Source organism: Mobula hypostoma, chromosome 6 (genome assembly GCF_963921235.1).
Source record: "Mobula hypostoma chromosome 6, sMobHyp1.1, whole genome shotgun sequence".
Taxonomy (NCBI): Eukaryota; Metazoa; Chordata; class Chondrichthyes; order Myliobatiformes; family Myliobatidae; genus Mobula; species Mobula hypostoma.
Genome location: NC_086102.1, coordinates 25,614,889 through 25,642,259, shown reverse-complemented (window position 1 = coordinate 25,642,259; position 27,371 = coordinate 25,614,889). Strand labels below are relative to the sequence as shown.

At 43.3% G+C, this 27,371-nt stretch overlaps 1 protein-coding gene and 1 long non-coding RNA gene across 3 annotated transcripts in view; one reads left to right on the top strand and one right to left on the bottom strand.

Moving 5' to 3' along the window:
• Window positions 1-13,039: 13,039 nt before the first annotated feature.
• LOC134347477 (uncharacterized) lies at window positions 13,040-26,003 on the bottom strand. Its single transcript, XM_063049802.1, has 5 exons — window positions 25,856-26,003; window positions 23,314-23,388; window positions 21,964-22,076; window positions 19,776-19,971; window positions 13,040-14,719 (listed from the first exon to the last, which is right to left on the bottom strand). The coding sequence occupies exons 1-5, from the start codon at window positions 25,893-25,895 to the stop codon at window positions 14,496-14,498; spliced, it is 648 nt and encodes a 215-aa protein (XP_062905872.1). The 5' UTR covers window positions 25,896-26,003; the 3' UTR covers window positions 13,040-14,495.
• Window positions 22,489-27,371, top strand: part of LOC134347478 (uncharacterized) — a 97,060-nt gene continuing 92,177 nt past the window's right edge. For both annotated transcript variants that reach the window (XR_010018169.1, XR_010018168.1), the window contains exon 1: window positions 22,489-22,610. This is a non-coding gene — a long non-coding RNA (uncharacterized LOC134347478). The remainder of the gene's footprint in view (window positions 22,611-27,371) is intronic.

The following is a 27,371-nucleotide window of genomic DNA, read 5'->3' as shown; positions in this document are numbered from 1 at the left end:
CAGGGGTAAAAGGACCCTGATGGCAGTTATTTATAGGCCTCCAAACAGCTGCAGGGATGTGGACTACAAATTACAACTGGAAATAGAAAAGGCTTGTCAGAAGGGCAGTGTTATGATAATTGTGGGGGATTTTAACATGCGAGTAGATTGGAAAAATCAGGTCGGCACTGGATCTCAAGAGAGAGAATTTGTAGAATGTCTGCGAGATGGCTTTTTAGAACAGCTTGTTGTTGAGCCCACTAGGGGATCGGCTGTACTGGATTGGGTATTGTGTAATGAACCGGAGGTGATTGGAGAGATTGAGGAGAAGGAACCCTTAGGAGGCAGTGATCATAACATGATTGAGTTCACTGTGAAATTAGAAAAAGAGAAGCCGAAATCTGATGTGTCGGTGTTTCAGTGGAGTAAAGGAAACTACAGTGGCATGAGAGAGGAACTGGCCAAAGTTGACTGGAAAGAGACACTGGCGGGAAAGACGGCAGAGCAGCAGTGGCTGGAGTTTATGCGAGAAATGAGGAATGTGCAAGACAGGTATATTCCAAAAAAGAAGAAATTTTCGAGTGGAAAAAGGATGCAACCGTGGTTGACAAGAGAAGTCAAAGCCAAAGTTAAAGCTAAGGAGAGGGCATACAAGGAAGCAAAAATTAGTGGGAAGACAGAGGATTGGGAAGTCTTTAAAACCTTACAAAAGGAAACCAAGAAGGTCATTAAGAGAGAAAAGATCAACTATGAAAGGAAACTAGCAAATAATATCAAAGAGGATACTAAAAGCTTTTTCAAGTATATAAAGAGTAAAAGACAGGTGAGAGTAGATATAGGACCGATAGAAAATGATGCTGGAGAAATTATAATGGGAGATGAGGACATGGCAGAGGAACTGAACAAGTATTTTGCATCAGTCTTCACTGAGGAAGACAGCAGGATACCGGACACTCAAGGGTGGCAGGGAAGAGAAGTGTGTGCAGTCACAATTACGACAGAGAAAGTACTCAGGAAGCTGAATAGGCTAAAGGTCGATAAATCTCCTGGACCAGATGGAATGCACCCTCGTGTTCTGAAGGAAGTAGCTGTGGAGATTGCGGAGGCATTAGCGATGATCTTTCAAAAGTCGATAGATTCTGGCATGGTTCCGGAGGACTGGAAGATTGCAAATGTCACTCCGCTATTTAAGAAGGGGGCAAGGAAGCAAAAAGGAAGGTATAGACCTGTTAGCTTGACATCGGTGGTTGGGAAGTTGTTGGAGTTGGTTGTCAAGGATGAGGTTACAGAGTACCTGGAGGCATATGACAAGATAGGCAGAACTCAGCATGGATTCCTTAAAGGAAAATCCTGCCTGACAAACCTATTACAATTTGTTGAGGAAATTACCAGTAGGCTAGACAAGGGAGATGCAGTGGATGTTGTATATTTGGATTTTCAGAAGGCCTTTGACAAGGTGCCACACATGAGGCTGCTTAACAAGATAAGAGCCCATGGAATTACAGGAAAGTTACATACGTGGATAGAGCGTTGGCTGATTGGCAGGGAACAGAGAGTGGGAATAAAGGGATCCTATTCTGGTTGGCTACCAGTTACCAGTGGTGTTCCACAGGGATCAGTGTTGGGGCCGCTTCTTTTTACATTGTACATCAACGATTTGGATTATGGAATAGATGGCTTTGTGGCTAAGTTTGCTGACGATACGAAGATAGGTGGAGGGGCCGGTAGTGCTGAGGAAACGGAGAGTCTGCAGAGAGACTTGGATAGATTGGAAGAATGGGCAGAGAAGTGGCAAATGAAGTACAATGTTGGAAAGTGTATGGTTATGCACTTTGGCAGAAAAAATAAACGGGCAGACTATTATTTAAATGGGGAAAGAATCCAAAGTTCTGAGATGCAACAGGACTTGGGAGTCCTCGTACAGGATTCCCTTAAAGTTAACCTCCAGGTTGAGTCGGTAGTGAAGAAGGCGAATGCAATGTTGGCATTCATTTCTAGAGGAATAGAGTATGGGAGCAGGGATGTGATGTTGAGGCTCTGTAAGGCGCTGGTGAGACCTCACTTGGAGTACTGTGGGCAGTTTTGGTCTTCTTATTTAAGAAAGGATGTGCTGGTGTTGGAGAGGGTACAGAGAAGATTCACTAGAATGATTCCGGGAATGAGAGGGTTAACATATAAGGAACGTTTGTCCGTTCTTGGACTGTGTTCCTTGGAGTTTAGAAGAATGAGGGGAGACCTCATAGAAACATTTCGAATGTTAAAAGGCATGGACAGAGTGGATGTGACAAAGTTGTTTCCCATGATGGGGGAGTCTAGTATGAGAGGGCATGACTTCAGGATTGAAAGGCGCCCTTTCAGAACAGAAATGCGAAAAAATTCTTTTAGTCAGAGAGTAGTGAATCTATGGAATTTGTTGCCACGGGCAGCAGTGGAGGCCAAGTCATTGGGTGTATTTAAGACAGAGATTGATAGGTATCTGAGTAGCCAGGGCATCAAAGGTTATGGTGAGAAGGCGGGGCAGTGGGACTAAATAGGATAAAATGGATCAGCTCATAATAAAGTGGTGGAGCAGACTCGATGGGCTGAATGGCCTACTTCTCCCTTGTCTTATGGTCTCATGGTCTTATGGTTTTTAATATTCTATTTCGCTTGAAACAAAAGCCAACATTAGATTTGCCTTCTTTACTACAAACTCAACCTGTGAATTAACCTTCTGGGAGTCTTGCACATGGACTCCTAAATCCTTTTGCACCTCTGATGTTTGAAATTTCTCCCCATTTAGATAACAGTCTGCACTATAGTTCCTTTCATCATAGTGTATTATCATATATTTCCTGCATTCCATCTGCCATCTTTTTGCCCTTTCTTCCAATTTGTCTGAGTCTTGCTGCAATCACACTACTGTACTTCCTGAGCACTACATACCCCTCCACCTGTCTTCCTATCATCTGCAAACTTTACTACAAAGCCATCAATTCCACTATCTACATCATCGACAAACAATGTGAAAAGTAGCAGTCCCAATGCCGACCCCTGAGGAACACCATTAGTCAGGGATAGACAACCAGAAAAAGACTTATTTTATTCCCACTCGCTGCCTCCTGCTTGTCAGCCATTCCTCTATCCATTACAGAATATTTCCTGTAAGACCGTAAGATTTTGCCTTGTCAAGCAGCTTCATGTGAGGACTGAAGCAAAGACTGAAGACTTAGTAAGTACTTACTAAGTTCATCTGCCATTTCTTTGTCCCCATTACTACCTCACCAGCATCATTTTCTAGTGGTCCAGTATCAACTCTCACCTCCCTTTTATTCTTTATACAACTGCAAAAAAACTTTTAGTATCCTGCAAACAAACTTTTAGTATCCTGCAAACACGAGGAATTCTGCAGATGCTGGAAATTCAAGCAACCCTTCTGACCTTCAACTGTCTGAGGCAGAACGCTCTGTCCTCAGTAAGGGCCTCACCTTTGTCCCCCTTCGCCCACACCTCAGCGAGTTCCGTGTTCGCCATGACGCGGAACTCTTCCGCCGTCTCCGTCTCCGTCTCCGAGCCTACTTCTTCAGCAAGGAGTCTTCCACCCCCACCGATGACCCCTTCTCCCGTCTTTAACCCTCCTCCGCTTCATGGACACCTCGCTCTGGTCTTCTGCCTGCTCTGGATCTCTTTATTGCCAACTGCCGATGGGACATCAACCGTCTCGATTTCACCGCACCTTGTTCCCATTCCAACCTTACTCCTTCCAAACGCTCTGCTCTCCACTCCCCCCGCACTAATCCTAACCTTACTATTAAACCCGCCGATAAGGGGGGTGCTGTTGTAGTCTGGTGTACTGACGTCTACCTTGCCGAGGCACAGCGACAACTTGCGGATACCTCCTCTTATTTACCCCTCGATCGTGACCCCACTAAGGAGCACCAGGCCATTGTCTCCCAAACCATCACTGAATTTATCCGCTCCGGGGATCTTCCATTCACTGCTACCAACCTTATAGTTCCCACACCTCGCATTTCCCGTTTCTACCTCCTACCCAAGATCCACAAACCTGCCTGTCCTGGCAGACCTATTGTCTCAGCTTGCTCCTGCCCCACCGAACTTTCAAAGCATTCACCAGCAACTTTGATGTGTGTTGTTTTAGTATCCTGCTTTATATTATCCGCTAGTTTGCCCTCATATTTCACCTTTTCCCTTGTTATAGCTTTTTTAGTTGCCTTTTGTTGGATTTTAAAAGCTTCCCACTATCCAATTTCCCACTCCCTTTTGCTACCTCATATGCCCTTTCCTTGGCTTTCATGCAGTCCTTAACCTCCCCTCTCAGCCACGGTTGCCTAGCCCTGCCACTTGAGAACTTCTGTGGGGCATACTTATCCTGCACCTTGTGAACTATTCTGAGAAAATTCAGCCACCTCTGTTCTGCCATCATTTGTGCCAGTATCCTCCTCCAATCCACTTGGGCAAGCTCCTCTCTCATGCTTCTGTAATTCCCTTTATTGCATTGCAAAACTGATACATGTGACTTGGGTTTCTCCACTCAAGTTGCAGTATGAATTCAATCACATGATCACTGCCTCCTAAGGGTTCCTTTCCCTTAAACTGACTAATGAAATCTGGGTTATTACATACACCCAATCTAAGATGGCCTTTCCTCAAGTAGGCTCAAGCACAAGTTGCTCTAAAAAGCCATCTCATAGCCATTCAACGAATTCCTTCTCTTGCGGTTTGACACCAACTTGATTTTTGCTATTCCCTTGCATATTGATGTCCACCATTACATTTGTGACATTAATCCTATTACATTCCTTTTCCAACTCCCTTTGTAATCTCAACCCCACCTCTTGGCTACTATTTGGAGGCCTACTCACTTACTCCCTTACTCACTCTTCCTTCAGTTGGTCCTGACGAGGGGTCTCGGCCTGGGGCGTCGGCTGCGCCTCTTCCTGTGGATGCTGCCTGGCCTGCTGCGTTCACCAGCAACTTTGATGTGTGTTATTTGGAGGCCTATATATGATTCTCATGATTTTTTTCACCCTTGCAATTTCTTAACTCCACCCACAAAGATTCGACTTTCTCTGACCCTGTCACCTCTTTCCAAAGGTGTAATTCCGTCTCTGACTAACAGAGCCACCTATGCCTTCCTGCCTGCCCTTTTGATACAAAGTATAACCCTTTGACCTTCCCAACTATGACCTTCTTTCAGCCATGACTCAGTGATGCCCATAATATCATACTGATCAACCTCTAATTGCGCTATGTTCGTCCATGTTATTCTGAATGCTACGTGCATTTAAATACAGCACCTTCAGTCCTGCATTTTTCACCCTTATGAATATTGTCTCCGTGGTACAATGTAACTCTTCGCTGTATCTGCAGTTGTACCCAATCATTGGCTTGTCCTTCCTTACATTCATATTACATATTACATCATATATTTGTAAACCCGCTGGCTCATCTTCAGTTCTATCTTCCTGGTTCCCATCCTTCTACCATACCAGTTGAAACCCCTCCCAACAGCTCTGGCCTCCACCTTCTTATTCTGGCTCTTCCCCCTTCATTTCCCATCCTGATGAGTGGTCTTGGCTCGAAATGTCATCTCCTTATTCCTTTCCATAGTTGCTGCCTGACCTGCTGAGTTCATCCACGCACATTTTGCACTTGTGACTGTGATTGACTAGAGCTTTTTCTCCAGAACGTGGTGATTAATTTCCATCCATAGACAGGCACAGGCCTTGGCCTCGCTGACATCCACTCAGCTGAAAGAAAAGACAAAGCAGACCCACAGGGAGAATCTGTCAAGAATAATTAATAAATGGAGGAAAGGAAATGGCCATTGTAACTATTATCCTGAATCACCATCTCCAGGAGAAAGGCAAACAAACAAGGGCAATTGGCATGTTAATTCTGCTATCATCGGCACATTATTTAGATACCTTATCGCTGACTGCGTTCATCAGTCTTTGGCAAGAGATATAAACAAGGCGCTTGATCTTTTGTAGACCAATTGAGTTTCTGCCTGATGGGATTATTGTCAAAAATAATAATGCTATCAGGTGCCAAATATGTACTATAGGGTGTGACCCTTTTGATTTCAATAGAAACTACTTCAAAACCCTACTGTATGACTGAACATCACAACGCTATGGGTTAGAAAACTTTAATCTCCATGAAAATCTCCCTGCATAAAGAAATTTCTCCTCCTCTCAGTCCTAAGGCATAGCAAAGGAAAATTAGGCTATATGCATGTAATGGGATAGTTGGTAACACACACAAAATGCTGGAGGAACTCAGTAGGCGAGGTAGCATCTATGGAAAAGAGTAAACAATTGATGTTTCTGGCTGAGACCCTTCATCAGGATTGAGAAGTAAGAGGGAAGATGCCAGAATAAAAAATGGAGGGAGGGGAAAGGGGCTAGCTGGAAGATGATCGCGGGCCGTCGCAACAGGAGGAGGAGCAAGGGGCTAGGGAGAGCACTGAGTGCTGGGAAGCAACTGAGGAGCTGAGGTGAGTGTGCTTTAAAAGCACGGAGGGCAACTGAAGGGTTAAACAGAGTGTTAATTAGTTGATTAAAGGGTGTGAGTACTTGAGATAATTGGCAGGGACAAATAAAAGGAGGGGTAACTGAAGAGGAGCAGCCAGTGTGTGAGTGGCTCAGGGTAGGAGTGGAGCTTTGAGGCTTCGGCGAGCAGACGCTGAGGACGAGCTTGCTCCCAGTGAGGTAAGGCCGGGTAAGTTCCTTTAATTAATTAAATTGACTTAGGAGTAGGTAATGCAGGCATCAGTTAGGGCAGTTGAGTGTTCCGTTTGCAGGATGTGGGAAGTCAGGGTGAGCACAATTGTCCCTGATGACCACACCTGTAAAAGGTGCATCCAGCTGCAGCTCCTGACAAATCAAGTTAGGGAACTGGAGCTGGAGCTGGACGAACTTCGGATCATTCATGAGGCAGAGGCAGAGGCAGAAATAGACAGGAGTTACAGGGAGTTAGTCACCCCTAAAGGTCAGGAGGCAGGTAGCTGGGTGACTGTCAGCAGAGGGAAGGGGAATAGGCAGAAAGAGCAGAGCACCCCTGTGGCCGTTCCCATCAACAATAAGTATACCATTTTGGATACTGTTGGTGGGGATGACCTACCAGGGACAAGTTGCAGTGGTTGTGTCTCTGGCACCGAGATGGGACCCTCAACTCAGAAGGGAAGGAGGAAAAAGAGGAGAGCGATAGTTAGGGGGACAGATAAGAGGTTCTGTGGGAGAGATCGACAATCCCGGATGGTCTGTTGCCTCCCTGGTGTCAGGGTCCACGATACCTCGGATCGAGTTCTTGGTATTCTCAGGAGGGAGGGTGAGCAGCCAGATGTCGTGGTCTGTGTAGGGACCAATGACGTGGATAGGAAGGAGGAGGAAGTCCTGCAAAGAGAGTTTAGGGAGTTAGGTGCAAAGTTGAAGGACAGGACCTCCAGGGTGGCAGTCTCAGGATTGCTACCTGTGCTACATGCTAGTGAGGCTAGAAATAGGAAGATAATGCAGCTAAATACGTGGCTAAGGAGATGGTGCAGGAGGGAGGGCTTCATGTTTCTGGACAATTGGGCTTTGTTCCAGGGAAGGTGGGACCTGTTCCGACGGGACAGTTTGCACCTGAACTGGAGGGGGACTAACATCCTTGCGGGTAGATTTGCTAGTGCTGCTCCGGGGAGTTTAAACTGGATTTGCAGGGGGAGGGGAACCAGAGTGTTAGAGCAGATAGGGAGGTGGAGGAGGATAAAGGTCATGCAAGGACTACATGTATAGACAGAAATCAAGGGTTTGTACATGATAGAAATGTTCTCAGGTGCATCTATTTCAATGCAAGGAGTATTGTAGGTAAGGCAGATGAGTTTAGGGCGTGAATTGGCACGTGGGGTCATGACATTATTGCTATTAGTGAGACTTAGTTGCAGGAGGAGCAGGACTGGAAGCTTAATGTTCCGGGGTTCCGTTGTTTCAGATGTGATAGAGGGGGAGGAGTGGCATTACTAGTGTACGGGGTCTCTTTTTTTTGTATGTTAAATTTTAAATGGTTTCTTTGTGATGTTAATCCTTTAAATTGCTGCGTATGTGGATTAAAATGGCTTCTATGTTATGTTAAATGCTGAGAAAGTCTGTAGCTGGACATTCACTTGGGTTAATACAGACAGCAGGTGCTATTAGCCAATGGGTGTCCATGTATCGTTTTCTCGGGTGGTAATGCTATCTCATATGACTGGGAACGGGGGTTTTTGGCGGGGAGTCGGAGGAGAGACAGAGAGGACGGTGGACGGGGGTTTTTGGCGGGGAGTCGGAGGAGACGGAGAGGACGGTGGACGGGGGTTTTTGGCGGGGAGTCGGAGGAGACGGGGTGGACGGGGGTTTTTGGCGGGGAGTCGGAGGAGAGACGGAGAGGACGGTGGACGGGGGTTTTTGGCGGGGAGTCGGAGGAGACGGAGAGGACGGTGGATGGGGGTTTTTGGCGGGGAGTCGGAGGAGAGACAGAGAGGACGGTGGACGGGGGTTTTTGGCGGGGAGTCGGAGGAGAGACGGAGAGGACGGTGGACGGGGGTTTTTGGCGGGGAGTCGGAGGAGAGACGGAGAGGACGGTGGACGGGGGTTTTTGGCGGGGAGTCGGAGGAGAGACGGAGAGGACGGTGGACGGGGGTTTTTGGCGGGGAGTCGGAGGAGAGACGGAGAGGACGACGGACGGGGGTTTTTGGCGGGGAGTCGGAGGAGAGACGGAGAGGACGGTGGACGGGGGTTTTTGGCGGGGAGTCGGAGGAGAGACGGAGAGGACGACGGACGTCCGAAAAGGCTCTGGTCAATCACTCCGGTGGTCCCGAGCTGCGAGTCGACAGGGTCCGGGTGGTTGTCAGGAATTTCTGAGCTCCAACTGGTGCACGAAGAATTTGGACTTTGATAAGTCTGGCACCTCTTTTTTCCCATTACTTCCTTTTCTGTATCGAACTCGTATTAATGTCATAGACTTAGTAATATCTATAAAGTGTACTTGGTAAAACGTACTGGGTGTGCTGGCTGATGATTGATGTTTGGGATTGATTCGGGTGCAGCAACCGACTCCGTGGGAAGCGTTCAGGCAGGTGGTGGGTGGGATTTCCCCTAGACATATACGAGCCAATATAGCTGAGCGTTACACTAGTGAGGGCCAATTTATACTTGTGTGTCAAATCGACGCCGTGGGTACGGTGTAGCCGTGTACCCTACGCCGTATCCTGACGCACACCTCCCCAAAAATGTAACTACACGTCGCGGCGACGCAGACCGCAACAACTGTGATTGGTCCACTTGGTAGCATCGCATGTCATCCTACACTGCAATAGCTTCCCATTGGGCGACTGAAAGGCAGGGAAGGAACTCTGGCTGCAATGCTTTCCATAAAGCTTTACAGACCTCCAAAATTATGAAGGACCCTGTGTTTGATCCCAGTTTGTCGCTAGCTACTACAGCCTGTTGACTTCCACCTGAAGCTAAAACCCGAATGGTGATTGCCAGTCTCTGAGTATACTGTGCGTACACAGATGCGAAACAAATGGTTGGAGACGATGGACCAAATCGTCAAATCTACCTACCGACATCCGAAAATATTTGAAATGCAATTCCTCGTTAATGTCTCTCAGTGGCCGGACAAGCGCAGAAAATTCACCCTCCTTCAGTTTCAGTCACCAGTGTTTGAAGAAACTAAACACAGTGGCATAGAAACCGCACTGCCAACTAGCGTTTTGGTGGTGAATTGCAGAGCGATGAAGACCCACCAATGCAGAAGTATAAATGCTCACAACGGTGTAGCCCACTTGCCTAGGCTACGGCGTAAGATCGTACGCACATGTATAAATCAGCCTTCAGGGAAAATATCACAGCTCTGCGTAGACAGGACAGCCTGGACGACTTGTCTACAGAGGCCATATAGGTGGAGCTGAGGAACGGGAAAGATGTGATCACACTAATAGGGTTGTATTATAGACTGCCCAATAGTCAGAGAGAATTGGAGGAGCAAAACTGTAGAGAGCTAGCAGACCGCCGTAAGAAACAGGAAGTTGTAATAGTAGGGGATTTTAACTTTCCACATATTGGCTGGGACTCCCACACTGTGAAAGGGCTAGATGGCTTGGAGTTTGTCAAATGTGTTCAGGAAAGTTTTCTAAATTAATATATAGAGGTACCTATGAGAGAGGATGCAATACTTGATCTCCTATTAGGGAACCAGACAGGACAGGTGACAGAAGTATGTGTAGGTGAACATTTTGGGTTCAGTGACCATAATATCATTAGTTTCAAGTTAATTATGGATAAGGATAGGACTGGTCCTCGAATTGAGGTTCTAAAGTGGAGAAGGGCCAATTTTCTGGAAATGAGAAAGGATTTAGGAAGAGTGGATTAGTATAAGCTGTTTTCTGGCAAGGACGTGTTCAGTAAGTGGAAGGCCTTCAAAGGCGAAATTTTGAGAGTGCAGAGTCTGCATGTTCCTGCCAGGATTAAAGGCAAAGTTAACAGGCATAGGGAACCTTGGTTTTCAAGGGATATTGGCAATCTGGTTAAGAAAAAGAGAGAGGTGTATAGTAGGTATAGGCAACAAAGAACAAATAAGGTACTTGAAGAGTATAGGAAATGTAAGAAAATACTAAAGAAGGAAATCAGTAAGGCAAAAAGAAGACATGAGGTTGCTTTGGCAGATAATGTGAAGGTAAACCCAAAGGGTTTCATAAGTATATTAAGAGTAAAAGGATAGTAAGGGACAAAATTGGTCCCCTAGAAGATCAGAGTGGTCATCTATGTGTGGAGCCTCACGAGATGGGGGAGATCTTAAACAGTTTTGCATCAGTATTTACTCAGGAAACTGGCATAGCATATATGAGAGGAAGGGAAACAAGCAGTAGTGTCATGGAACATATAGAGATTAAAGAGGAGGAGGTGCTTGCTGCCTTACAGCGAATAAAGGTAGATAAATCCCCCAGGACTGACATGATATTTCCTCAGACCTTGAGAGAGACTAGTGTAGAAAATGCATGGGCCCTGGCAGAAATATTTAAAATGTCCTTAGCCACAGGTAGCTCATGTTGTTCCGTTGTTTAAAAAAGGCTCCAAAAGTAAACCAGGTAATTACAGGCCGGTGAGCCTGACATCAGTAGTAGGTAAATTATTGGAAAGTGTTCTGAGAGATCAGATATACAAGTATTTGGACAGTCAAGGGCTGATTAAGGATAGTCAGCATGGCTTTGTGCATGGCAGATCATGTTTAATGAATCTTGTAGAGTTTTTTTGAGGAGGTTACCAAGAAAGTAGATGAAGGAAAGGCTGGGGATGTTGTCAACATGGACTTTAGTAAGGCCTTTGACAAGATCCCACATGGGAGATTAGTTCAGAAGGTTCAGACACTAGGTATCCATGGAGAGGTTGTAAACTGGATTTGAAATTAGCTATGTGGGAGAAGACAGAGAGTGGTAGTGGATGATTGCTTATCAGACTGGAGGCCTGTGACTAGTGGTGTGCCTCAGGGATCTGTGCTGGGACCATTGTTGTTTGTTGTCTTTCTCAATGATCTAGATGATAATGTGGTAAATTGGATCAGCAAGTTTGCTGATGACACTAAGATTGGAGGCATTGTGGACAGCGAGGAATGCTTTCAAAGCTTGCAGAGGGATCTGGACCAACTGGAAAAATGGGCCAGAAAATGGCAGATGGAATTTAATGCAGACAAGTGTGAGGTGTTGCATTTTGGAAGGACAAATCAAGGTAGGACATACACAGTAAATGGTAGGGCACTTAGGAGTGCAGAGGAACAAAGGGATCTGGGAGTTCAGATACATAATTCCCTGAAAGTGGTGTCACAGGTAGACAGGGTTGTAAAGAAGGCTTTAGGTATCCTGGCATTCATAAATCAAAGTATTGAGTATAGGAGTTGGGATGTTATGGTGAGGTTGTATAAGGCATTGATGAGGCCAAATTTGGAGTATTGTCTGCAGTTCTGGTCACCTAACTATAGGAAGGATATCAGTAAGATTGAAAGAGTGCAGAGAAGATTTACTAGGATGTTGCCAGGTCTTCAGGAGTTGAGTTATAGGGAAAGATTGAACAGGTTAGGACTTTATTCCTTGAAGCATAGAAGAATGAGGGGGGATTTGACAGAGGTTTACAAATGATGAGAGGTATAGAGTGAGCCTGCATTTACCACATCAGATGGCAGCTCGTTCCACGCTCCCACCACTCTCTGAGTGAAGTGGTTCCCCCTAAGCCTTTCCCCTTTCACCCTAAAGCCATATCCTCTCGTAGTTATCTCTCCTAATCTAAGTGGAAAGAGCTTACTTGTATTTACTCTGTCATAATCCTCATAGTCTGATAGGAGACAGGAGTGAACAATAGGAGAAAGGGAATGAGAAAGGGACCGGGGAAAGTAATAGACAGGTGTGAAGAGGTAAAAGGTCAGAGTGGGATGTAGAGGAAGATGGGGGTGGAATTTGTTTCCTGGAAGGAGAAATCGATATTCGTGCTATCAGAGTGGAGGCTACCCTGACAGAATATGAGGCATTGCTCCTCCACCCTGAGGGTGGCCTGAGCTTGGCATAAGAGGGGGCCTTGGATAGACATATAGGAATGGGAATCGTAATTAAAATGTTCGGCCACCGTGAAGTCCTGCTTGTGGTGGGTGACGTGGAATTGCTAGAATAGATTAATTCTCATTTAGAAGTCATCTTCCTAAAACATGTACACGAATGGGGATTGTCCAGTCATGACTGCTGACGAGTTTTTAAATCTAGTAGGATGGGTCTTCAAAATGTGAATGTCAAAGGTACGTTGAGAATGTGTGCTCTGGTCATGATCAGTTTCCATCTGTCATTAACTTCTACCCTTCTACCTGTCACAGACAATCTATTTGTACATTATAATAATCAAAGCGGATTGGTCCCCAAATATAAATCACACACAAGGCTTATATATAGAACTTGCACTGTTAAATAAGTTATTTCCAACAGCTTTCCATGCATAAAGAATAACAGTTCAATGAACCTCATCACATAATTACTTGTGTTTTGTTAAGTTTATGCTTTTATAATACATTAAGAAAATAAGATACAGTTAAATATAAATAACAGTTTTGCAAATCATCCAAAGTAACATTTATCTTCAATTAGTGTCCTGAGATACACACAAAATGCTTGAGTGGGTACAGTATTTCACTAGATTTAGTTCTTCTCAACTCATGAATCTGACACTGGGCACTGAGAAATATGTAAATTCATGCAGTTTGGAAATTATCATTTGCACTTGACCTGCCTGAGGCTTTACGATAGTCAGAGACTCAAAACACTGCAGAGATATCTTTATCTGTTCCAGAATTCATGTCACAATGTAAATGAATAGATTAGGTTCTGTGCAGGTGATAAGCCCATAGAAAGAGAACGCCGTCATATGTACAGTAGTTTCAGCAAACTGTTCTTTCATATACATCAGGCTAAAGTTTTGTCAAATGTTTCAGGGCAGTAGGAAATTAACAGAATGTAATGTTTCAAAGTCTTTCTTTGAAAGATCCTTTTTAAGGGTTAATTTATTTTGGACTATGTGTGGCAGGATGGACTTGGCTCAAACAAATACAGAAGATAGTGCATTAAAGTCCCACTGCAGAGACCTCAAAGTATAATTTAAATTAACTCTTCAGTGCACTCCTGAGAGAGGACCTTACAGGCAGCCCAGAGATAAAATTGTTTGTCTTCTTGAGTGGATTTAAAGATCAGTAAGAAATTGTAGACAGTGCCACCAACATCAATAAAAGACCATATTGTTGCAGAAATTTATGCATACATTGCACTCTGCATTTTCCTTCACATCAATGCTGCCTCCGCACTTGAGGTTGTAATAGGCTTTAGATGACAGCAAGGCCCTTTCCTGTTAATTTCTTTAGGAATAGTTGTACCAATTAATTTTAAAAGTTCTCATGAAAATAGAAAGTCACTAGTCACAGTTAGCAGGATCTTCCTTTCATTTCTCCACATTTGACTGTGTAAAAAGAACTGGTTATAAGGTCTACTCAAATCTTTTGGATATTAATTATAAACACTACTTATTTCCACAGATAAGTTATTGAAAATCATATATTTATGATTGTCTATTTGACTATAATGGCTTATATTTTTGTAGCACCTTAGATGCAGCATAACAACCCAATCTATAGCCAATATTGAATATATAAAGCAATCAATATTTGGCATAGAGCTCCAATAGGGATAGGAGGGCAGATGACCAAAAACTTGGTTAAAGAGGTACTGTAGATTTGTGTTCCATGAATATCACATAATTTCAGTTAATAACTTAATTAGTAAAATAAAAATATTCTCATTTCATCTCCCAATCATAGAGACATTTAGAACAAAAGTGCCAGATCGAAAACACAATTAATCCACATTTTGTTTCCAATATTGCTTTTATCATCCTCGAGTCTGCATTATGCAGCAACACTTATTCCAAAAGCTCCAAAAAAGTGTTCAGTTTGAAATTTCATGTGACACGCTAAATGTTGTGATAACTGAACTTCTGGAGGATGTTTGAGGTGTCGAATAAGTATCGTCCAGTTCTCTTCTTAGTGAGGATCATTGCCACGGTTACTGCTATGATCACCAGCAGGGCCACACCCAGTACAACTCCCAAAACTATTACAGCCACTTTGAATCCAGTGTTTTCTGCTGGAATCCCTTCTGTCTGGGTGGGAGCTGCTGTTGTTGTAGAGATTGCACCTAAAGTTGGATTCAATGAAAAAAAAAATCAACAGTAATTCACTAACATAAATACACCTCTGTTAGGTCACTTCTCATCCTCTTTTGCTGCAAAGAGAAAAGCTCTCACTCACTCAACCTATCCTCATAACCTACATCTTATATGTGGATAATCATTTCATTCTGTAGTCAGGATCCAGTCTTTGGTTAATTAAGTCTTTCTGAGGCCACAATTCTGTTACTAAAATGTAGCTTTACCAGTAATCTCATCAATCTCTCTAATCCAGAATCTTGGTAAATCTCCTCTGCACCCTCTCTAAATCCTTTCGCATCCCTCCTGTAATGAGAAGGAGAATTTTGTTGGAGGTGAAATGCATCTTTGCAATGAGAAAAGTTGAGGAATGTATTGGGACAATGTCCTGTCTTGTTTGACCATGAAAATTATTCTGTTGTCAAAACCACGGCTATTTTTTTTATTATGGAGCAGGTGTGAGGTAGAAAGAAATACAAGCTAGTAGACATCAATGACAAGCACATGATGTTCTACAGGTGCTGGAAATCCAGAGCAACACACACAAAAAGCAAGAGGAACTTAGTAGGTCAGGCACATCTATGGAAATGAGTAAACAGTCAACGTTTTGGGCCAAGACCCTACTTCAGAACTGCCTGATGAAGGATGTCAGTCCAAACCATCAACTCTTTATTCCTCCATTGATGCTGCCTGGCCTGCTGAGTTCCTCCAGATTGTTGTGTGTGTTGCTGAAAGAGTAATTGAGGCACGGTCTTCAGCTGGATTGTTGATGGGGATTGATGGAACAAAATCAGCAAGATGGTTCACATTCTGCAAATTATGGTGCAAAACGGAAACTTCACCTCTCTCTTATTACTGATGCCATAGTGTTGTAGGGAAAAGATATAGTGTGGGCTAATAACTACTAAACAGGGATGTGGATTGTGCTAATGTGTTAAAATGGAACTGCAGATACAGCCTAGAACTAGAGACTTAGAATACACCAGTGACAACACCCAGGTTTCAGAAACTTCATTAAATGTTTTATAGCATGCATCCACTGTGTAATAGAAACTTGAATTTGCCATTTGACATAACATCATAAGACATAGGAGCAGAATTTGACATAGGAGAGAAAACTGGCAGGGAACATAAAAACGGACTGTAAAAGCTTTTATAGATATGTAAAAAGGAAAAGACTGGTAAAGACAAATGTAGGTCCCCTGCAGACAGAAACAGGTGAATTGATTGTGGGGAGCAAGGACATGGCAGACCAATTGAATAATTACTTTGGTTCTGTCTTCACTAAGGAGGACATAAATAATCTTCCAGAAATAGTAGGGGACAGAGGGTCCAGTGAGATGGAGGAACTGAGCGAAATACATGTTAGTAGGGAAGTGGTGTTAGGTAAATTGAAGGGATTGAAGGCAGATAAATCCCTAGGGCCAGATGGTCTGCATCCTAGAGTGCTTAAGGAAGTAGCCCAAGAAATAGTGGATGCATTAGTGATAATTTTTCAAAACTCGTTAGATTCTGGACTAGTTCCTGAGGCTAATGTAACTCCACTTTTTAAAAAAGGAGAGAGAGAGAAACCGGGGAATTATAGACCGGTTACCCTAACATCGGTGGTGGGGAAACTGCTGGAGTCAGTTATCAAGGATGTGATAACAGCACATTTGGAAAGCGGTGAAATGATCGGACAAAGTCAGCATGGATTTGTGAAAGGAAAATCATGTCTGACGAATCTCATAGAATTTTTTGAGGATGTAACTAGTAGAGTGGATAGGGGAGAACCAGTGGATGTGGTATATTTGGATTTTCAAAAGGCTTTTGACAAGGTCCCACACAGGAGATTAGTGTGCAAACTTAAAGCACACGGTATTGGGGGTAAGGTATTGGTGTGGGTGGAGAACTGGTTAGCAGACAGGAAGCAAAGAGTGGGAATAAACGGGACCTTTTCAGAATGACAGGCGGTGACTAGTGGGGTACCGCAAGGCTCAGTGCTGGGACCCCAGTTGTTTACAATATATATTAATGACTTGGATGAGGGAATTAAATGCAGCATCTCCAAGTTTGCGGATGACACGAAGCTGGGTGGCAGTGTTAGCTGTGAGGAGGATGCTAAGAGGATGCAGGGTGACTTGGATAGGTTGGGTGAGTGGGCAAATTCATGGCAGATGCAATTTAATGTGGATAAATGTGAAGTTATCCACTTTGGTGGCAAAAATAGGAAAACAGATTATTATCTGAATGGTGGTCGATTAGGAAAAGGGGAGGTGCAACGAGACCTGGGTGTCATTATACACCAGTCATTGAAAGTGGGCATGCAGGTACAGCAGGCAGTGAAAAAGGCGAATGGTATGCTGGCATTTATAGCGAGAGGATTCGAGTACAGGAGCGGGGAGGTACTACTGCAGTTGTACAAGGCCTTGGTGAGACCACACCTGGCGTATTGTGTGCAGTTTTGGTCCCCTAATCTGAGGAAAGACATCCTTGCCATAGATGGAGTACAAAGAAGGTTCACCAGATTGATTCCTGGGATGGCAGGACTTTCATATGAAGAAAGACTAGATGAACTGGGCTTGTACTCGTTGGAATTTAGAAGATTGAGGGGGGATCTGATTGAAACGTATAAGATCCTAAAGGGATTGGACAGGCTAGATGCAGGAAGATTGTTCCCGATGTTGGGGAAGTCCAGAACGAGGGGCCACAGTTTGAGGATAGAGGGGAAGCCTTTTAGGACCGAGATTAGGAAAAACTTCTTCACACAGAGAGTGGTGAATCTGTGGAATTCTCTGCCACAGGAAACAGTTGAGGCCAGTTCATCGGCTATATTTAAGAGGGAGTTAGATATGGCCCTTGTGGCTACGGGGGTCAGGGGGTATGGAGGGAAGGCTGGGGCGGGGTTCTGAGTTGGAGGATCAGCCATGATCATAATAAATGGAGGTGCAGGCTCGAAGGGCCGAATGGCCTACTCCTGCACCTATTTTCTATGTCTATGTTAATTAGGCCATTTTGGCCTGTTGAGTCTGATCTGCTATTTAATTATGGATGATTTATTTTCCCTCTCAACCCCATTCTCCTGCGTTCTACCCGTAACCTGTGGAGGCCAACTCATTGGGTATATTTAAGGCAGAGGTTGATGGATTTCTGATTGGTCAGGGGATGAAAAGATGTGGAGAGAAAGCAGGAGATTAGGGCTGAGAGGGAATTGGATCAGCCATGATGAAATAGCAGAGCAGATTCAATGGGCCAAATGGCCTAATTCTGCTCCTATATCTTATGGTCTTTACCCTTTGATACCCTTACTAATCAAGAACCTGTCAATATAACCCACTTTAAATATACCCAATGACTTTACCTCCACAGCCGTCTGGTAATGAATTCTACAGATTCACCACCATCTGGCTAAAGAAATTCCTCATCTTTATTCTAAAGAGATGTCCTTTTAGTCTGAGGCTGTGCCCTCTGGTCCTGGACTGTCCCACTTTTGCAAACATCCTCTCCACATATATGGATAATCATTTTATTCTGTAGTCAGGACTGGGTCTACTGCTTAATTAAGTGTTTCTGTAGCCACCAATCTTTTATTCCTCGGGAAATACCAAATTTCCCTTGGGATTAATAAAGTATATCTATCTATCTATCTATTTATCAAACTATAGTTTGGCCAATAATCTCATCAACCAGGCATGCCTTATGAGAATAGAAATAGACTTGGCCTTTTCTTCTTGGAGTAACAGAGGATGAGAGGTGACCTGATAGAGGTGTATAAGATGATGAGAGGCATTGATCGTTTGGATAGCCAGAGGCTTTTTCCCAGGGCTGAAATGGTTAACACAAGGGGGCAGAGTTTTAAGGTGCTTGGAAGTAGGTACAAGGGGGATGTCAGAGTTAAGTTTTTCACACAGAGAGTGGTGGGTGTGTGGAGTGCACTGCCAGTGAATGTGATGGAGGCGGATACAATAGGGTCTTTTAAGAAACTCTTAGATAGGTACATGGAGCTTAGAAAACTAGAGGGCTATGCGGTATTCTGGGTAGTTTCTAGAGTAGGTTACATTGCCGACACATTGTGGGCCGAAAGGCCTATAATGTACCGTAGATTTCTATGTTCTATGTTCTATGTTAACTGAGAATGTAAAAGCTGTACCAAATTCATGCTCAGGTAGATTAGTTCAACCAGTCTGCTGGTGTGCATCTGTTATTTCAAACACCAACTCCATGTGGCCTTTCAGGTTTTTCCTATATAGAGTATCCCAAAGGAAAAGCCATTTGACGAGGTGACTTTGGAACCACACTCAAAACTGAGTATTACTGGGTTCACAGGAGCAGATAATGTGATGCTCTTCCGTTCAGTTTGCGTCCTTTCCCAAGACCATTGGCTGAGTTCATAATATGTGATGAAGAACCAACCAGGTGCCCTCCCTCCAACATTAGAAAGATTAACTTTACTTGTCACATGTACATCAAAACAGTGAAATGCATCATTTAGCATCAAATCAAATCAGTGAGGATTTTTCTGGGCAGCCCGCAAGTGTTGCCACACCTCCGGCACCAACACAGCGTGCCCACAACTCACTGACCCTAACCATGTCTTTGGACTGTGGGAGGAAACTAGAGCACAACACAGTCACGAGGAAAATGGACAACCTCCTTACTGACGGTGGGGGGAATCGAAGCATGATCAGTGATCGCTAGGGCAGGGAAGTGATTGTGCTAACCGCTACACTGTCCTGCTGGCCACACTTGCAATGCCACCAGAGCTGCTGTGGCTGGTTTCATTAATTTTAGAAGAATTGTCTGAAACATTAACCAAGCAATCATTGGTCTCATGATCTGATCTAATTTCTATATTTTCCCTGTAAATCATTGGACAAATGAAACAATACACAGGGCTCCAGACCTGAATCATTAACTATTTCTTTTTACATGGATGCTGCCTGACCCATTGTGTTTTTTTCCAGTATTTTATTTTTTTCCAGATTCCTGACATCTTCAATTTATTTTAAAGTTTCATCCTTTGTTTAAAACAATGACTAAGTTGCCCAAGGTATGGCGTATCGTTACCTGTTATGTTCACGGTGCTTTGACTGTCAATCTTCTTCGTTGCCTCACTGATAGCCTCTAGCAAGCTGGTAAAGGTGACACTTGAGTTTAAGTTCAGGAATATCAGGATATTTACCACCACACTACCATTCTGAAAACCACCGATGGTGATGTTGAAGCTGTTGTCGTTCAGTGTACTTTGCACAGTTGGCACAATCTATGAAGATAATGTATAGGGTTAGAGGACGTTAAAATGATACAATGCAGAAACAGGACCTTAAACCCAGCTCATCCATGCCAACGAAGTTGCCTACGTGAGTTAGCCCTATTTGCTCATAAAAAAGGGTTGGGAATCCCCACTCTAAACCTTGTAATTCTATCCAGCTCTTCCATTTCCTCTGGCAGCTCGTTCCACATACCCAGCACTCTCTGTGTAAAAAATTTTGTCCATCAGTTCCCCTTTAATTGTTTCCTCTGCACTCCAAACCTAAGCCCTTTAGTCTTAGATTCCCCTATCCTGGGAAAAAGACTATGACCATCCACCCTATCCATGTCCTTCATGTTTTTATTGACCTCTGTAAAGTTCCCCTTTCAAAGAAAACAATCCTTGCCCATCCAGTCCCAGCTAATAATCCAAACCCTCAAGTCTTGTGAAATGTTTCTGCACCTTCCCTTACTTCACTACACCCTTTCTAATATATGGTGACTTGAGCTACACACCACTCCAATGCAGTCCCACCAACACCTTGTACTGCTGTAGCATGATGTCCCCAATTCCTGTATTCAATGCCCCATTCAATTAAGAAAAATGTGCCATACACCTCTTTCAACGTCTTGTCTAGCCATGGCAGCACTTTCAGGGAACTATGTGACATACCACTCTTTGTTCTGCCACACCTCCCAGGGCTCTGTCATTCACTGTGTAAATTTTGTTCATTCGTTAAGTCCTATGTCATATGACGTGAGCGATCATAGTCTTTCCATGACCATGATTGTTCTTGCCAAATTCTTCTACAGAAGGTTTGCGATTGCCTTCTTCTGGGCAGCATCTTTATAAGATGGGTTGACCCCAGCCATTATCAATATTCTTCATGGCGTCAGTGGACTTGGGATGTGCACCAGCTACTCATACGACCATCCACAACCTGCTCCCATAGCTTCACGTGATCAGGGGCTAAGTGGGTGCTACATCTCCTTTGGTAGAGATGTATCTCCACCCACCACCCAAGTTTTAATCTCCCAAAATGCATCATCTGCCATTCCTTTGCCCAGTTTCCCAGTTGATCTTAGATCCTCCCATAACCTTAGACAACCTTATTTCATGTCCACCACACGTTTAGGTGTCATCCTCAAGCTTACTAATTATGCTACCTGCATTCTCATCCAATGCGTTAACATAGCAGGTAAACAGTGGACCCAGCACCAATCTCTGTAGCGCACCACTGATCAGGGAATACAAACCTCCACTACAACCCTCTGGCTTCTTCCAGCAAGCCAGTTTTCTTTTTTTATCCAATTCCATGTGATCTCACCTTCTGGACCAGTCTACCACGTGGAATTTTGTCAAAAGCCTTACTAAAGTCTATAGAGAAGATATCTATAGCCCTGCTCTCATCAATCCTTTTGACTCTCTTTAGAAAGACCCAATCAAATTTATGAGATAGTTTTCCACGCACCCAGAGCAATATTGACTACCCCTAATCAGTCTTTGCTTTTCCAAATGCAGATAGATCTTGTCCCTTACAGTACCCTCCAGTAGCTTTGTCCCTGTTGATGTTAGACTCATTACCCTTCAGTTTCCTGACTTGTTTTGGTAGTCCTTCCTAAACAAAGGCACAACATTATTCACTTTCCAATCCGCCTGTAGTTCAGCCATGGCTATTTGTGATACAAATACCTCTACTTGGCCATACAACTTTCTTCCCTTTGCTTTGTACAGGAAATCTGCTGTTATTTGTTTTTATGTTCCTCGAGACTGCCGCACCTCCAGTTAAATATTGACCTGGCTCTTGAGAATGAGTCCTCAACTTGATCTTCAACATTCTTGGTTAAATTGAAAATAGCCTTTTGTGTATCAATTTTTAACTCAATAACCTTTGGCTTATTCTAGTTTCCCAAGGTGGGTGGGATGATGTTAAAATTTCCTTTGATTCTAATTGTTAATTAATCAGACTTTTTTCCCCAAGTAAACAAGCAACATATCACTTACTGTAGTTATAATTTCATTTGTTAAGTTCTTGTAAGCTTCACTTGCAGGATTTTTTAACTCATTGCTGAATGTTTTGGACTTTAATGTTATTTTCCCCTTGAATATCTGCATTGCTGTAGGAACAATGACAAACCAGTTATTGGTCTACTGCTTCCATGCAATATGTGTCAGAATAGAATGCTTTAATTTATCAGGGGAGCTCAAATTGTCAGGCCAAGAACTTTCACCATATAATTGTAAAATGTAAGCTCCCTCATACTGAGAGAGTTTCTTTTTAGGAATTTGGGAAAGGAAGCTCAAAGACCTGGAAATGCTCTGAAGTGATTCAGCATCCCTGTTGCAGTGAAAGAGTTAATGTTTCATGCTGGCAACCTTTCAAAAGAATTAATGAAGAGTTCTGCTGACTCAATATTAATTTCTTTTCTCTCTCAGTAAAAGCTAACTTGCCTGTTGATCATTTGCAATATTGTCCGTTTTATTCTAGACTTCCCTCATCTACAATATTCGGATTTTGCAGAAATAAGGGGTAGTCATTGGCACAATGGCTGAAAGTCAGGAGACACAGGCAGGAAAAGCAATGTTTTTGCCACCAGGCCACACACTTTACAAGAAGTCTTTAATGCTATGTGCCTGTGATGCTGCTACAAGTAAGTTTTTCATTACACTTGTGCATCCATGTATTGTGCACTTGACAATAAACCTGACTTTTTAAGGGGGGGTTGAAACAGCAATCTAGAGTTTTGTTTTACATAGAAGATGGTGAATGGATTCCAATATGAAGCTGGGATTTGCAATGTTATTTTCAAGTTCAATAAGCCATTGAACACAAACATGGAGAGACAGGGAAAGGAAATGCAGTATGGGGCACAGCAATAGCACAACAGCTTGGGTGTCAGAGTTCGGAGTTCGATTCCCATGTCCTCTGTAAGGAAATTAGTATGTTCCTTCCAGTGTGCATGTGGGTTTCCTCTGGGTGCTCTGATTTCTTCCCGCAGTCCAAAGATACTCCTGTTAGTGGGTTAATTGTTCACTGTAAGTTGTCCTGTGACTTGGCTAGAGTTAAATTGGTGGGGTGCTGGGTGGCATGGTTCAAAGGGCTGAAAGGGTCTTTTTTGCATTACATCTCTAAATAAAAAATAGATTAAAAACAGGGGAAAAAATTGTGCTTTTCATTGAAGAGAGGACAAGACAAACTGGAGATGCCTGTTGTAGATAATCCAGGTTTCAGAAGAATATAGGAGGGCAGGGATTATTACTGTCCAGTGGAGCAGTGACATCATATCCAAGATCACCAGTTAGAATACCTAGAAAGCATCACAGATGAAGGTCAGGTTTGGTAAAATTACTTACAGGGGCAGCTGGTTCCCATTCTCAGGCACCGAAACACAGTGCAGTTATCATCAAATGTGAAACAGTTATTTGGATCTGCCAGTAGTAAGAAAGAAATTCAGGTCAGTACTGTGTAGAATTCTCTGGAATATCACAACTTAATTCAATTTCTTGTGGTGAATTCAGGGCAGGTGATAACATTTCCACAGATTAATCGAGATGAGTTAAGGAGTAGAAGGTCAAACTGTTCCAGGGCTGGAAATTTGGAGAGTGTAATGATGCTGGCAATTATTAATTTAACCAGTTTTGCTTGTTTTGGAGTGTCTGAATTTCTCAAAGATAAATTGATGAAGAGGCAAAAGCTATTTTGGGGAGAAAGTTCATGAGGCAGGAGGTTTTCCCAGCTATTCACCTCACTGTATTCCCCCACTCACCCCACCTTCCCATCAGCATACCTACATCTCTGCCCACCCTTCACCTCCCAACTCTATCTCACCAAACAATTATTCACAGCTACACTGGGGTTATGGGGTTATAACTCTCTCAAATCACCCACCGCCTATCCTCTCCAGGGCCATTGTTGGCATCTTCCTGCTTCTGAGTTCTTCTATAAAACTCACTTCACTAAAAGGTGGCAAGCACTATGCAAAAATCTTGGGCACATATACAGTATATAGCTAGGGTGCTTAAAACTTGTACAATGCTATGGTAATTTTATTTACTGCACTGCTGCTGCAGAAAAAAAACAAATATCATGACGTATAGCGCCTTTACTTCCTGAGAAAACTAAAGAAATTTGGCCTGTCCCCTAAAACCTTCACTAATTTTTATAGATGCACCGTAGAAAGCATTCTCCTAGGGTGCATCACAACCTGGTATGGAAGTTGTCCTGTCCAAGACCGAAAGAAGCTGCAGAAGATCGTGAACACGGCGCAGCACATTACACAAACCAATCTTCCATCCGTGGACTCACTTTACACCGCACGCTGTCGGAGCAGTGCTGCCAGGATAATCAAGGACACGACCCACCCAGCCAACAGACTTTTCGTCCCTCTTCCCTCCGGGAGAAGGTTCAGGAGCTTGAAGACTCGTACGGCCAGATTTGGGAACAGCTTCTTTCCAACTGTGATAAGACTGTTGAACGGATCCTGACCCGGATCTGGGCTGTACCCTCCAAATATCCAGACCTGCCTCTCAGTTTTTTTGCACTACCTTACTTCCCATTTTACTATTTTCTATTTATGATTTATAATGTAAATTTTTAATATTTACTTAACTATTTTTAATATTTGTAATCCAGGGAGGGTGAAGCACAGAATCAAATATCACTGTGATGATTGTACGTTCTAGTACAATTGTTTGGCGACAATAAAGTATAAAGTATATGTGAGTGATGATAAACCTGATTCTGGTATGGGTCTCTATCGTGGATTGAGAGTGGGAAGGGGGCAGGGAGAGGGGAATCGTAGTTGGGAAGAGCGGAAACGAAAGGGAAGGGAACGGGAAGCACCAGAGAGATATTCTGTAATGATCAATAAACCAATTGTTTGGAATCAAGTAGCCTTGCCTGACTTCCCAGGGCTGGGTGTCTTTGCACCCGTGCCACTGCCCGCCTCTGGAATTCCTTCTCTGTCACATGTCCCACACCCCTCCTGTGGCACTCCACTCTTGCCATTCCCAGCATCCTTTGCTCTTGTCAGATCTACACACTCGCTCTCTGCTCCATGTTGATAAATACAGTACTATCCAAAAGTCTTAGGCATCCTACATATATATGCTTGACTATTGCACAGTACTGTAAAACAGACTGATTTCTGGACAAAGAATCCATCATGTTAAAAATCACATACAGTGAACTTAAGTCTTCATGGATCTCTCAATGTTCCCTTGCAAAATTCCTATTCCCTTCACTCCACCCACACTTTCCACCCTTGTAAACGTCCGAGCCTGTACATTAGAAGTTTATGCCGTGCCAGTGTGAAGTTGTATATATTTGGTTTTATACTGTATGCTTCACATTTGAATAGAACAAATTGAGTCTGTTTAAAATTATGAGAGGCATAGACAAGGTGCATTGTAATCATCTTTTCCCAGGATAGGGGTGTATAAGCCTAGAGGCATAGATTTAAGGTGAGAGAGAAAAGATTTAAATGGGACTTGAGGGGCAACTTCTTCACCCAGGTGGTGTTGTGTATATGGATTGAGAGGTCCAGTAGTAACATTGCACAGATACATGCAGGGTTAGGGCTTAGAGTGTTAGGGGCTGATTGCTGGAAATTGGATCTAGCTGTTGTCGTGGACTTGTTGGGCTGATAGGCCTGTATCCGTGGTGTTTTGCTTTATGACTCTATAACATTAGTAGCAATTTGTGACTATCTCTCATAACGATATCATTATAAGTACTAATATTGTCAAGACTGGGATGTGCAATAATAAATTTTATCACTTCTAAAACTCCTGTAAGAATTTAAGCAGTTAATTACATCAAGGATAATTTGGAATCAGTCCTCATTCTACTCCATCCTATCCCACAATTCTGGGTTTAAACAATTATGCTCTTTACCTTTGCACTGTGTTCCAGGGTTTGCCGGATTGATGTCCATAAATCCCCGGAAACAGCTGCATGAGAAATTGCCTGGGTTGTTCGTACAGAGAGCAAAATCGGAGCATGTGTTGTTGCCTGTCTGACACTCATCCACGTCTGGAATGAGAGTTGGATTAAAGTGATCACCTGGGGCAAAAGACACTTTCCTATAGCGTTAAAGTAATGTTAAGGTCAGAAACGGGCCTACCTTCACACACTCTCCCTGGAATAGCAGGATTTTGGTCTGTGAATCCAGCTTTGCACTGGCAGGTATATGTTGAATTCTGCCTGATACAAATCCCATTACCTGAACAATCATTAAAATCGGGTTGGCAGCTGTCTACCTCTGCAATGACAAGGACAGATAAATATTAGAACATGGATTTAGTTCATCAGAAGATCATGGATTTGCATGGTCGTCATGTTACTTTATGTGGTTTGACACTTCAGTGCAAGGCAGAAAATGAGCTTCTTTGCCAGAGGTGGAAACTTCCAGAAAAGAGGTTCAGTGAGATTCCCTTCTCAATTTAAAACAAAAGTATCATGGCTACCTTTAATGAGCTAGAAATGCAGACCCCAAGATCCCTCTGTACATAAATCTGCCATATGCTTTCCCGTTGCATGTGACCTTCCAAAGTGAAACACCTCACACATGTGCAGATTAAACTCCATCTAACACACACAAAATGCTGGAGGAACTCAGCAAGTCAGACACATCTATGAAGGGGAATAAAAAGTAGATGTTTTGTGCCGAGCTTCAATCCTGATTACACAGCAGTGTACAGAAGAGCATCTTTGAATGCACAACAAGTCAAACCTTGAAGTGGATCAGTTGCAGCAGCAGAAGACCAGGAACATACACTCAATGGCTACCTTGTTAGGTACAGGAGGTACCTAATAAAATGGCCACTGAGTGTACATGAGTGGTAGAATCTTACACGGAGCTGACGGGATTTGTGGGGAGAATTAGGATAAGCGTAAATAAGGAGCTGATGATTGGCTCAGATTCTGTAGGATGAAAGGCATGTTGCCATTCTGTATGAACCTGTGACTCTTTGGGGAAATAGTAAGTGTATGTTAGGATTTTGTATGTATTCCCCATGACTGTGTGGGTTTCCCACAGTCCAAAGGCGTGCCAATTGGTAGTTAATTGGCCATTGTAAATTGCTCCATGATTAGGCTGGGATTAAATTGGGAGATTGCTGTGTGGCATGGATCAAAGGGCTGGAAGGGCCTATATCACACTCTATCTCAGTCAATAAATAAATAAACTATTAGTTTATAAATAAATAAACTAATTTCTGTAAGTGAGGGAAAGTTTCCAGAACCTATTTACACTCCAATTAACGGCTACTGGAAAGTACCAGCATTCAGAATGAATATGATCTGAAAGAAAGCCTTCCATTTAAATCATGACTTTCTATTATGTGTAATACTTGCTGATTTTTTTTAAGGTATCTTTTAACTGAACATTTGAACTTTGCCTGCACCATCC

Bases quoted from the DNA above. Each gene is read 5' to 3' on its own strand.
- LOC134347477 (XM_063049802.1), bottom strand. From the start codon at position 25,895: ATGGACATCAATCCGGCAAACCCTGGAACACAGTGCAAAG. The intron at 23,389-25,855 runs GTAAAGAGCATA...TACTACTGGCAG, and splicing joins CCCTGGAACACAGTGCAAAG to ATCCAAATAACTGTTTCACA. The intron at 19,972-21,963 runs GTAAGTGATATG...TTATCTTCATAG, and splicing joins CAAATGAAATTATAACTACA to ATTGTGCCAACTGTGCAAAG.